The 14,228-nt window shown below is 42.4% G+C and overlaps 1 protein-coding gene across 1 annotated transcript in view; it reads right to left on the bottom strand.

Moving 5' to 3' along the window:
• The window catches only part of LOC308308545 (calcium-activated potassium channel subunit beta-4-like), a gene marked incomplete at both ends in the record, with an annotated part of 82,889 nt that extends 72,863 nt beyond the window's left edge, over positions 1-10,026 (bottom strand). The window contains 2 exons of the mRNA XM_080753960.1: positions 8,339-8,509; positions 9,862-10,026. Of these exons, the coding sequence (XP_080610086.1) occupies positions 8,339-8,509; positions 9,862-10,026 (336 nt within the window). The remainder of the gene's footprint in view (positions 1-8,338; positions 8,510-9,861) is intronic.
• Positions 10,027-14,228: the final 4,202 nt, after the last annotated feature.

Raw genomic sequence — 14,228 nt, 5'->3', positions numbered from 1 at the left:
TTTTACGGTCTATGGGTTTGCCCATAGACTGTATACACGTCTACACTGCAACCTTCGGTCGCAATAAGGCTATACAGTAGTTATGTGATGAACAAATGATACACAACATTCATCACCAACATTCATCACCTTTTCTTAACCCAGGCAGACAGCAGCAGTTCTTGCCTCTGGACCCACCCAGTGTGAAGTGAGCCGTGCCTTTTCTGAGTTCATTTCATTAAAGATGAAGTGCCATGATCCCCCCCCCCCCAAAAAAAAAAAACATGATTATCAGGTATTATGATTATACTAGAAGGAAGATCTTTTTCCAAAAAAGTGTACAGAAAGAGTTAAAATTCGTTTCTTTATGTGGCCACACCCACCAGTTCATTAAGTATGCCTGGTTGTAATGGGTGGTGACCCAGCTGAAGTTAGCCACACCCACAGTGTTAGGTGTATGGTAATAGGGGAGGGGATGATTATATGATTTTTGGATCGGCACTTTTGACCCACAAGGTGTCAGCCTCCAGGAAGAAACACCAAATACAAAGGGAATACACAATTGCACATAGCAACCACACCAAGGGGGCTAATGAAGTACTGTCAACCTCATAGACACATCGAAACCAGACAAAGTACAAAACTATGGCAGCACCTCTTCACGTGTCCCGCAAAGCTTGGCCAATGCGGGAAGAAGCGGGACGGACATACATTCATTCTGTACATACCAAAGCCAGGTGTAGGAGTGGCTCAAAAAGCGGGATTAGGTAGGGAATCTGAAAAGGTGGATTTTGAGTGTGGTTTTAAACATGGCGAGGGTGCAAGGGGAAGCTTTGATGTGAGGTGGGAGTGAGTTCGGCCAGCCACCGAGAAGGCCCTGTCACCCCGGGTAGATGGTTTAACACTCAGCTAAACCTAGTTTAACGCCACTAATCTGGCTATCTACTGCAGTGGTTCTCAACCTTTTCAGGCCGCGACCCCCAAAATAACCATATTTTAATTGGGGACACACCCCACCCTCACGAGCACTAAGGCCGGCTTTACACTGCCACTGAAATCTAGCCTGAATCAGATCTGAGTCACATCAAAAGTGGAATCCGATTTTTTTTAAATAGTCTAAATCTAGACAGGTCACATGCAGGTCACATGAAATCCGATTTTGAAAAACCATATCCAGAGGTGGTTTCAAATCCGATCCATATCGGATCTGAGGACATCTGACTCAGTCTGAAAGCAGCAACCTCATCCACCCCATTGAGTTATATGCAGGTCACATGCAAGTCACATCAAACTGGCCAAGCGTCACTTGCTGCGCAACCCGAGCGCGGAGCGCCGACGTCATTACAGAGCGCGATTATTTACTATTTGATTACAGCGCATATTACAGCGTGCTGAGCACATGAGAAAAACAAGAGAGGAGAGAGAAAACACGTGAGCTAAATAGATATAACCAGAGAGAAGAGCAAAACACAAGAGTGAAGAAAAGGAGAGAAAAAGTTTTAGTTGTTGTCGCTTGTCTGTTTGGTCGCATTTCCTGAACACGTGATCAAATTAGCGTCAACGTTGTGATGTGACGTCATGACGCCGACGTCGTTACCACGGTAACCAAAGCAGATATGTAGACGCAGGGCAGCTTTGGGCTGACGCTGTTAAAATCAGTCAGAACGCACAGATCAGATCTGTGTCACTTGCAAATGCAGTGTGAAAAGTCGGGCCAAAAGATCATATTTGAGAACCAAATCGGATTTGGGCTGGATTTGACTGCAGTCTAAATCCGGCCTAAGAGTTAAGGCATTACATTCTGTATAACATTGTTCTATTGATTGTGAAATTGTGAAAATAGCAGATCTACATTTGCCTGGCTCCAGCCCATAGACCCGCCCACTCTCTGAGCAGACTGGTTCGCAAGCTCCAGCACAGAGTCTGAAATCAGGATAGATCAACATGCTCACAACGCCTCTCACGTTGTGAGCACGTGGATTGGCTATTTTCACAATTTCTGCCTCTAATATTTGACAATTTGGCCAATGTTTAATTTGCCATTTTAGAGGTATTAAATTGTCACTTTAGAAATGTGCAGATACCCTCTATACACTTAAACTTCATGTAAGTTTATTTATTGTTGAGCGAGAAAACAATGTTGCACAATAAGTTAATCATCTGGGGACCCCCCCAAAATAATTTGGGGACCCCCCTGGTGGTCCCGACCCCCAGGTTGAGAACCACTGATCTACTGTACTGTATCTGAGGGGTCACATGCTTCTCTCCTCACTCGCCACAACGGTGCAAACCCGGCTCGTCATCACTAAGGCAACCGAGAAATAAATATAGAGGGAGATGTGTCATCGATGCTGTTTGGTAACCATGGCACCCGCAGAGGCACGATGTCGAAAAGAGAGAGAGAGAGGGGAGAGAGAGAGACACACAGAATGATAAGAGTGACAAAGGAAAGGGGCTCGGATGAGGGAGGAGGGAAAGACAGTGGGGGAGAGCAGGGGATGGATAGAGCAGTGGTTCTCAACCTTTTCAGGCCACGAACCCCAAAACAATCATATTTTAACTGAGGACCCCCCCACCCTGACGGCACTAAGAGTTGAGGCATTACATTTTGTACAACACGGTTCTATTGTGAAAATAGACGATCTACATGTAGATCAGCTATTTTCACAATTTCTGCCTCTAATATTTGACAATTTGGCCAATGTTTAAGTTGTCAATTTAGAGGTATTAAAAAGTCCTTAAATTATCACTTTGGAAATGTGTAGATACCCTCTATACACTTAAACTTTATGTTGGTTTGTTTACTGTTCAGTGAGAAAACTATAGCTGCGTTTACATGGACACTTTTAATCGGGTTAAAACAAGATTTAAAATATGATTAAATGATGACAAAAAACCTGATTAGAATTCTCCATGTATACAATTAAAACCAACCCGATTTAAATTCTAATCTGGGTGCAGAGAGGTGGTCTAGACTTTTTTACCACCCGAACAGAGTCTCCTAGTCAGTTGTACCAGTTGTGCTGTAGGCCTATAGTGGGATCGCTGGCAGCATCCTAATGTTATGTTAACCCATTTAGAACGGGTACACATTATTGTGTATCATTATTGAATGCTTTATTATTGAAAAATAGCAAATCCACAAGCTCACAGCGCGGCACCGAGTGCCGCGCTGCGAGCTTGTAGATCTGCTATTTTTTTTAATCATGAAAATTAGAATTTTGACCCGATTCTATAAGTGTCTTTTGTATCCTTAAAGTTATACCATGTAACTTTTTTTATAAAACAAATCTTAAAATGGTCCTAGCTGTTAAATCGCTAAAGTTTTAGAACCCCCACTCCGTTATTTTCAGCTTCTAAAGCCTTCTCTTTATATGTTTTCTATGATCCCTGCCCGGGACCGGTTTTTGCGGAAAAATTGCGTCATCACACTACCGGCCAATCACAGCGAGGGTTATACACTGCCGGCCAATCACAGCGCAGAACATACACTGCCGGGCTCTCTGGTGGGTTTAGGAAACACACCTTCAGGAAGTACACTGCAGTGTTTACACTGGAGGAGTCTAGCATGTAACTCCCCAACCGCTGCTCGTAGAAGGACACGGGAGACATTGAAAGCGTCTCGGCGAGGCGAGGCGGACGCGGTGGTCTGACGGCCCGGTCCGCGAGCGAAAAACGGACGAAAAAAACAAAAGCGACCGCGGTTTGCTATACTGCTACAGACCACCAGTTGAGCAACTTACACAGTATAGCTTTAAAAAGGTTTTTTGAAAAACCTATGTTTCTATGTCAGCAATCTGGCCAGCCATCGTCAAAGAAAAGGTCCTTTTCACTTAACTGGAGCTCAGTTAGTTTGTTCTTGAGAGACTAATATGTCAGTGGTTCTCAAACCTTTTCATGTCAAGGACCCCCAAACTGATATTTATTTGGCCACGGACCCCCATCTCAAAATATCTAGTTCCAGGGACCACCCCCAGAAGCACAATTTGAGTTACAAACGTTTGCTTTAAAAAGTACATATATTCAAAGATTTGCACACATTTTCACAACTTTTTTCAAAAATAGCAGATCTACAAGCTTGCAGCGCGGCACTCTGTACCGCGCTGTAAACTTGTATATGTGCTATTTTTCAATAGATAAAGCATTCAATAATTCTAGGCCTAATTTAATATACTCAGGAGCAGGACCACTCACTGCCTCAGTTATCTGTGTCCGCTGGGGCACACGAACACAAACACAAACACACACATGCACGCACGCATGCACGACACACACACACACACACACACACACACACACACACACACACACACACACACACACACACACACACACACACACACACACACACACACACATAACACACATTGTTTTTTATTTCTTTTTTGGACACCTTCTTGTGTCTCTCTGGACCTGCTCAATTTCAGCTCAGCATCTCAAGTTTGAACAACACTACTCGACTCTTGCCACCAGGGAATAGATCAGTTTGAACAATACTACTCGACTCTTGCCACCAGGGACCAGTGTTGGGTAGCGTTACTTTTTTTAGTAATATATACTGATTACATATTACCTTGATTTTAAAGTAATACATTTCGTTACATATTACCCCCCGAGTAGGAGTAATATATTAATATTACTTTACTTATTACTTTTTGGTAAAAAAATAAATAAACGCTCAAATTGAACAAATAATTATATTTTATCATTATATTTTATATATTTTATATATTTTATTATTTTATTTTATATTTTATTGTCTGTTTTTTCATATGAAACACAATAGACTTAAATGTGGCCTATAATGACATGACAAGTTTGACAAGACACAAACCTCTATGCCTAAGTCCACAGAACAAGGTCTGCATGAGCTCTTGTTTTGGGCATGTTTTATCTGACAGCCTGTGCGTCGGAGAAAACATCCACCAACACAGCGCCACAGTTCATGGGTGGGAGATATAAACCAGGCATTTGATAGTTCTCAGTAATGCATACATTTTAGCATTTTCCCTTCAGTTGTTGAAATGTTGTGGAATTTAGTAGCTTTAGCTTACTAGGCTAATAATCATTCTAAACACCTGGGTGCGCTGACTCGCTGTGCGCAAATGGTTTCCAGGCACTCCAATCCACCCGACAGGCATGTACACACATAGACATCAAAGGAGGCTTGAGCCCTGCCTCAGCCCCTGCCTCTCTAACATGTCAGCCCCCTGCCTCTCTAACATTCTCTGCACGTCCCTGCGTATATGTGCCGTTCTGTGCGGGGCAGCAGCAGCGCGCAGCCACAGAGCTTGAGAGGAAGGCTGAAAGCACAGGAGGTAAACCTCCCACGACAAAAAAACGTACCATATTGGCTTAAAACGGGACGACGGGACCCTGGTTGGTAACGCGGAAAGTAATGCTGTAAATAAGTTATCATTACTGCATTATATTACCGATGTTTTTTTTAGTAGGGCGTTATATTAGTCATTACCGCATTTCGGTAATATATTAGTAATATGCGTTATATTACTAACGCGCGTTACCCAACACTGCCAGGGACTAGATCAACCCTGCAAGGCCCAGCGTTGCTTTTTGGCAACGTTTTTTAAATCATTTTTAAAAAAATGTTATAATTAGTTTTCCTGTTCTTTTTTCACATTAACATCACCATTAAATCATATTGTTTAGTATTACAATGCCATTGGCCACGATATTTGCATATAAACACCCCCCACAGAGGCTGACATTCACACCTCCCAGAGAAGTTGAAATTCCAGTGTCTGGACGAACAACATCTCACTTTTTAACTGAAGCTATTCCTCACTAAAACATAAGTAAAATGCCTGTAATATTGTTTTTCGTGATCATTAGAATGTCTAGAACACGTGCATATGTTAATATTGTGAAAAATATCCCCAAAATGCAAATTAGAGCATAATTTATGATTTATGATTTATGGCTATAAAACCTTACAAAAACATTATTAATTTTTTAACATTACATTTTCCTGTGATTAGGACTCCTACAACACCATCTGATTTTTTTCAATTTTTTTTGGCCAGTAGAAATTAATTCGGGCCTTGCAGGGTTAACAACACTACTCGACTCTTGCCACCAGGGACTAGATCAGTTTAACAATACTACTCGACTCTTGCCACCAGGGACTAGATCAGTTTGATGGCAGCGAAACTGATCCAGCCTGGGCTTCAGAGGTCTAGTTAGCAAGTAGGCCAGTTACGCTCATGCGGCATGCAGTGTTACTTTTTTCAGCAAATTTGGATTTAGTCTTAGTCTTTTGAATAACACACCATGTAGTCTTAAGGAGGGGGCGGTACTTTTTGGGAGGCTATATTCTATAGACCAATTATTTGTTTACAAACATTGAGACTGAATGCACAGCTGACTGTATCATGTAATCAATTCCCAACAGATCCCCAAACCTGTTGCTTTGGGGAGCACTAGTTATTCAACCTCCTCTTTTGTGCTAGCGTTCATTGCGCAACGGTATTCCGCGTCAAGAGTAGCTGATATACAAACTCACTTCGCGTCACCAATGCAACCCTTCTGAGCTTGGAGGTCTGAGCGCGACACCGTCGCAGGACGGAGCATAAATCAGGCTTCATGGACTGCAGCTGGGCGAGCAGTAGACGCTCTGGTGATCCAGTGGATCGGGTGGGTGATCATGAGGAGCGGTCCCTCTGTTCTGATGACGGTGAATGGAGGTGGGGTTTGAAGGACAACTGTTTTGAATCGGTATTATTTCATTAACTCTAAGCCTTGCTTCATTTCAGTGATTTTATGAATGGGCGTGTCTGAACGGTACAATCAACAGAAACTAAGGATTATATATTTAAAGAGTGAGAATTTACAGTAAAAATCCTAAGCATTCTTCCTCCACACTGGGAGAAAAACGGCATCTGAAAGTTTGATGGAATGCATTTTTAAACACGAGTGCCATCCATTGCATCCTATGAACGGTGGGGTTCATTTTGTGCCGACCCGCGTGCGCATACTGGTTTATATCAATGTGACGTGGACCATTAAGGCATCTATTGAGACTATATATATGAGGTGGAACCATGAGGTAAAGTGGTGCTAAAATTCGAACGATACAGAGAAGATTACGATTGACTCTACATGGTTCTCATCTGGGTTCTCTAATTCTCTGTATCACGCCCCGTTGCCAACAAAGGGCATTTTGGTATTGCGTCTGAAACGGCTTGGAATTAGAGACAGACAATTTCAATATCAGAGTGATTGTTTAGGCTAAAACCTGTATAAAACCGTATTATGGACCAATATTTATATAAAATATATATTTTGAAAAGCATGGTGTGGCCCCTTTAAGCCTCTTTTCCAACTATGAGGTGGAACCAGAACTTTCCAGAACCTGAACCTATTTGTTTGGTACTTGTTTTGTTTCCATAGCGCACAGCCCGGTTTCAGACAAGGTTCTTTTTAGGTCCTGCTCTTAATGGCGGCATGTCAAGGCAAGGCATGACGTGTGACGTGTGACATGCTGAAGCAGTTCTGAGGTTCAAGTCAACTGTGGCGCTGGTGCACAATAATGTTCCCATTCCCGCTCGGGCACATCAGCGTTGTTGCTCCTAAATCATAACAATATCTGAATTAAAACTATAGGAACCACTAGGCCAGGGGTTGTCCATGCCTAGGACAGCCATATCCTCTGGCTCTTCCCTCCATTTCAAAATGGTTAAAAAAGGATGATAATAGCAAATCAACAAGCTCACAACGGATGGGTTTGGAGATTGGATGTTGACAATAAGGACACATATTTTCCTTTTCACAATTCTTTTTCATTTTAGCCTCCTTTCCAATCCCCCCTACACACACACACACACACACACACACACACACACACACACACACACACACACACACACACACACACACTCAGGCTATTAGACGTTTAATACGCTAGTCTAAAATCATTCTAATCAAGTCTAGAAAGGAAAGTTTTTTAGACCTCTAAGCTTCTATACAGTATATAGACAAGGGATGGGACGATATGAACATTTCATATCACGATTATTGTGACAAAAGAAATCGCGATTTACGATATTATCGCCATAGAGGGTTTAAGTGGTACCGGATATGCAGCTCGGCAAATAAAAGGTGATATGATCCCAGTGCATGACGGAGGACGATATCACGATACATTAAATCTCCACGATACGATTATTGTGAGTGTTTTTTTATCACGATAAGCGATAATATCGCGTATCGTCCCATCCCTAATATAGACAGCTGAAATAATGTCTAATCAACGTCTAGTCTAAGCTTAGAAGTCTAAAAAACTTTAATTTCTAGACGTCTAATAGCCGACTATTGTTCACTGGGCAGGTCAGTTGCCTACCTTTGGGTTGAGGACCAGCTGTTGTTCGTCAAAGTGCAGCAGGGCTAAGGTGTTGGACTCAGAGTTGTTGACAAAGATCTGCAGACATGGGTAGAGGGAGGTTCCCTTACAGTCCGTCCCACACGTGAACACACACTCGAACATCTCCTCTGGACGCAGGACCGACACCACCTGGAGACCAGTGTGTGTGATGTGATTTATGATGTTTAAAGGGATATATTAACAGTCAGTAGTATTTTTCCTACAGAACCATTCTTTCATTTTGGCTATTAAAAAAAAAAAAAGAAAAGAAAAAAAAAATATATATATAGGGCTGTCGACACGTAGTTTTAAGCCCCGGGAATCGACGCCAATTGTTTGAGTCGAGGAGTCGAAAATATATATTTTTTTATATCACCAGTTAGCCTACTACTGCGGTGCGCTGGACTGGTGTCATGTACTTCCAATTGAGAGAAGTAGCAATTGGCGAATAGTTATTTATTGTCTCACACCAGCGCAGGGGTGAAAGTGAGACGGAGCGGCCAGAACTGCCGCTCCGTTAAAACATTCGGAGCCGGGACGGTGTTCCGTTAAGAGGAGAAGCAAGCTGTCAAAGTCCCATATTAAATAACCTGCCACAGCACAAACGCCAAGTCCAAGAAAGTAAACAATCTAGCCTACTAAAGTCAGATTAACATACACAGCTACTAGTTTTTATTTTTCATTTTCTAATTAAGTGCTTCTGAATTGTTCCAGTGTTTTTGTAATCCAAATGCTGTTTGTGTTTCGCTGTGTCCATGACATGTCCACACTGCTAGCTCTCGTGCATGAGCTGTGCCTCCCCCTGTGCATGATCCGTTTTTTCTGATTCCGTTCTCGACACTGACTCATTGCTCTGTGTCCCGCGACTGCGGACTGGATCCCATCGTTCATAATTTTTTTTAATACACAAAGTATAAAACGATTCGTCGACACGTCGGAATGAACCCCTCGAGTCGAGTCGACTTAAAAAATCCTGAGTCGAGGACAGCCCTAATATATATATATATATATATATATATATATATATATACACACACACACACACACACACACACACACACACACACACACACAGGCTACAGTAGCCTACACATACATTTTAAAACAAGAATAAAACAATGTAGGAAATACAATGAATAAAAATTAGAAGTAGAACTAAATAGCCGATCTACAAGCTTGTAGATCTGCTGTTTTCAGGACTCGCAGACAAACGTCTAGATCTCTTTGGGGTCTCGACCTGAAAACTTAGGGAACCACTGCCCTAGCCTATACTTCACAGCACAACATCAAAAAGATTAGCATCTTAGCAGCTGGTTTTAAAAAGAAAATAATAAAAGTTGAGTTGAAACTTTTACAAAACCTCTACTGCGTCGCAGCCCGCAGGCAGGCTTTCAGCATTATAATTTATAAATATCAAATTATGCTGAGGCACCCCTAGACTGGCATCACGGTCGGCACCCTAGGGTGCCACCACGGACACCCTGATCTAGGCTATCATTTACCGTGCAGTTGGTCGGGTTGCTCTGCAGGCTCTGCAGCGTAGGACTCAGCCAGCAGAAGCCCAGGATGAAGAGGCTGAGGATGCCACAGGCGATCAGGAACAAGCCCAGCCGAATGCTCTTGTCCTCGGCTTCGGAGTACTCGTACGACACCCTGATCTTCCCCATAGTAGCGGCTCTCTCCTATGCGTCAAGCCGGCCGTCCGGTCCAGCAAGCCGGCATGGGGCGGGTTATAGGTGCCGCTCCGGAGGCTGGATGGAGCGAGAGGGATGACAGAGCTATAGAAACAAGTCAAGTGCAACTACGATCTGAGAGTTAAAGGAATAAACGGCGGGCGCATTTGTTACGGCGCTGCCGCCATCTGTCTGTTTGAGTTTAAAACTTCACTCTGCCCTACTAAGAACTGTCTCTGACTCTGTGTTCTTCTGTAGCCTACAGACTCGTCTCCTCCTGTCCTCTCATCTCTCTCATCAACTTGTTTTAAGCAGCTGTTCTGAGTCCAGCCTCCTCCTAGCTCCCTCGTGCACCATGCAGCACGAGGCATCCAGTGACCCCGCCCTCCTCCACCAACACGCGCTCGCTCTTTCTATGCCAGGGATGGGTGCCAACATTGGCACAGCTAGGGGAGGGCGATCACTGGCATAAGTGTGAGAGAGAGGATTTTTATTTAAAAAACAAATGTTGTTTTAAACGTGGTCAATTTAAATTAAGTCACCTAATTTGCAACAAATTACATCCTGCACATAATTCTACATTCATTAAAACTCTGAACTTTGACTGGGGATGGAGTCGGGGAGATAGTTGGGTTATAATGATCATTGAGTCTAATGATCATTATAACAATGTCCTGACAATCACAATATCTCTGAATTTTTGATGGGTTGTCATCCTGATCCTTCGCTCTCATTCTCCCTCATTCTCTCTCTCTCTCTCTCTCTCTCTCTCTCTCTCTCTCTCTCTCTCTCACACACACACACACACACACACACACACACACACACACACACACACACACACACACACACACACACACACACACACACACACACACACACACACACACACACACACACACACACACAGGGATGGGGTCTACTTGCACTAGTGGTGGTGCACGAACTGTGGGTCGATCGTGATCAGGCATTGCATAATATACAGTGCTTACTTCAGGGTTAGGAGAAGTCAGCACATACACAGGTTTCTCTTGTCCAGGTAAGAATAGAACTGTCCTCTGAGTCTGAAGAGTCACATAATCTACTCCAGGCCACAAGAAAATTAAATTGAGCAAGAATATGCTAACTAATCATGATGATACTTCCTGTAATGATGAAGGCTGCAGTATTCAGTAGGTGTACAGTCGGGTCAATAAATATACCCCCATCGCTTTATTACTTGCGCCAGCAGAGCACGCAAGTGCTGTTTAAGCCCGTAGCCCAATCAGGGACCAGCATTTCTGGCAATGTCATCATTAACAGCCAAATCCTGGTGATGCCAGTGGTGGCGCAACAAGTAGGCCATACATGGCCTACTTGTGCACAAGGCGAAAGTTGGCACCTTGACAAGTGCAGTTCTAGTTCGCTTCCAAGGAGTGGCTTTGTCTGTCCCGTACATGTTTTTTTGAGGATTCCCATAGATTCTCAAGGAGTGGCTTTGTCTGTCCCGTACATGTCCCGTGCATGCAGAATTGAGGATTGGTCAAGCTTCACATGACAATTTGGCCCTCCGGACAAAATCATTAATTCATTCAGAATTCATAAAAATATAGAACTAAAGCACATAGAAAGTATAGATCTAGAACACAGAATGTATAGATCTAGAACACAGATTTCATAGCTCTAGAACACATAGAATAAAAATTCACTGCTTCACTTCGAACCAAGGTTTGATTTTTATATAGTGTGGTTGCTGTATAGGCAACCAGGCTATTGTTCTGTTCCATTTTTATTTCACCTTGCGTAATGTTTTCTGTAACATTTTCTGTAAGCCCAAAAGTCCATTGAGTTCAGTGGACGTTTTCTGTAACCTTTTTTGCAATCCCAAAACCCCAAAGTTCCATTGAGTTCAATGGACTTTTTCTGTCCCTTTTCTGATCGGACAATATAATGAGCTTTCAAGTTATGGTGGGAATTTGTAAAGCACTTATACAATACAATCTCTCATTGCCTGCCGCTGGACGAGTCCGACGAGTTTTGTGTTTTGACGCTGGATGGCGCTGTTCGCTAGCCTATGGCTCAGCAATTATTTTCCGATTCCCCTGGACGTCACCTGACACGTTGATGACGTAACCAGAAAAAAATAATAATATAATAATATAAATAAAATAAAAAACATAATGGTTGTGTGTAGCAATGAGCTGGACGCAAGGTTGACACGAAAGCCTCTATCTTTCAAATGGGCGTTTGCGTCTGGACGAGTATTATTCCGATTTCTAGGACACCCGTGTTTTTTTTAATGCTCCTGTGCGCGGATCAGGGGAATTTTCCAGGGGAAGGTTGGCTCTGAAATGAATCCTCAATAAGTTAAATTACAGTATAAACGTATTTAATTATTCAGGCTATGCTGCATGGGGTATAGCAAACGTAAGATTAAAGTAAGATTGCAATATTCTCCACAACCGCTGCATAAAATGCATTTTAATGTAATAGCTTTAATAATGAACAATACATTAATTGTGCAAACAAATCATTAGTTACAGTACATGGCCTTCATAAGTTATGTCCATATAATAAAGATGACTTTAAAACCTGTCACCCAATTCCTTATGACAAATAACATGTTGACCCACAAATCATACAATATAAAATCAATGTGGTATATCATGCTCGGCATTTAAAATTCATTGCAAAGAGGTGGAACTGGTCCTATATAGTAAACTAACAAACATCCTTTCTTATTTACAACACATCTGAGACCACACAGGTGAGGAGCACAGATGCTGTGGCTTTTGGAGAAGCCTAAGTTCCTCTACTACCTGCACTCCATTGCTCATTCTCTTGCAGAATGAACTGGGAAAAGTACTGTAACACACACAAGCCTGCCCTACAAACACAATGAAAGTACTCAACAAGCTTTTCACCTGTGCCCTGCTTCAGATTCAGAGACACACATTTCACACCTGGGGCTGCCCCGTTCCGCTTCCATCTTCTATCTAGCGGTTGTACTTTGAGAATGCCTTGTTCAAGGCGTCAATAATTGATTCTCATTGAATACAGGGAAAGCATAAGTAGAATCGCAACCTCTAAAACCCTATATATTCGGTTGACTGGTGTCCCCCAGGGGGCTTTAGTTTTTTACAACAAGGGTTCATATTTTAGATTGTAATTAGAGAAAAGAGAAGATGAGTGTTAAAATGTTTTCATTTACTGCTTTCTATCGTTTTAGCCATTTTAGTATTTTGATTTCAGTGGTTGGGGGCATGCGTACAAGTGGTTAAATATGTATTTTTAGACACAATAAACTGACAATTTATTTGTTACTATTTACACCAGCCCCCATAAGTCACATCTGCCCATGAAATATATTGAGGTGCATCTTGGGAATGGGCTTATTGTGTCTACATATTTAGCCACTTGCATGCATGCCCCCAATCTGGGGGCATGCATGCAAATTAAAATAGTTAAATCACTAAAACGATCTTTTCTTTTCTCTAATGACTATCTAAAACATGAACCCTTGTTGGCTTGTTGTAAAAAAACAAAGTTGTCCTTTAATCCCCTACTTGTTACCCTATACACAAAACAACTTTGCCGAAAAGCCCACATGTACAATGTGTTGTGAGTGTGTAGATGCGCTCTTTTCTGTGAGTTCTCTGCAAATGTTCTCCTATTGTTGCAGAATGTTCTCCATGCCGAGAGGGCTGCTAAGGGGAGGAAACAGAATCACTGTTTCTTTGTTGGGTGTAATTAGATTCCCATATAAAAGTTGTCTCTGAAGATCACCTAATTAAATCCCAGATACATCGTTAATCTGGGACTTTAATCCTAGGTGTAGAAGGGATGGCATAACTGCAGGCTGGTCGATGGCTTTAAATTGCTTAACGAATCAATTGTCCATGCTCTCTAAATCAATTGCTCGCCCCTCTATTCTGACTGTACAGCTTTGAGAGAGATGGAAATATTGTCAGAGAAAGAGCTCGCAGAGGAAGGATGGGATGGGGTCTTCAACATTTTCAGGCCAAGCCAAGGGCCCCTTAACTGAGAGAGAGATGAAGCAGGGACCCCCGCGCTACACAGTATAAACCACCAGTAGGAATGCAATGATCAAAGTCACAGTGTCTACACTCTACAGTATAAAAAAGAGAGAAATGAAACCAAAACTGCTTTTACGCAGTGTGAGATGTGGGATGGAGAGAGAACATTTAGTACCCACT

Source organism: Nannobrachium achirus, assembly GCF_963921795.1.
Source record: "Nannobrachium achirus genome assembly, chromosome: 23".
NCBI lineage: Eukaryota > Metazoa > Chordata > Actinopteri > Myctophiformes > Myctophidae > Nannobrachium > Nannobrachium achirus.
Note: the sequence above shows the minus strand (reverse complement) of the source record. Positions and strands in the feature narration are given on the sequence as shown.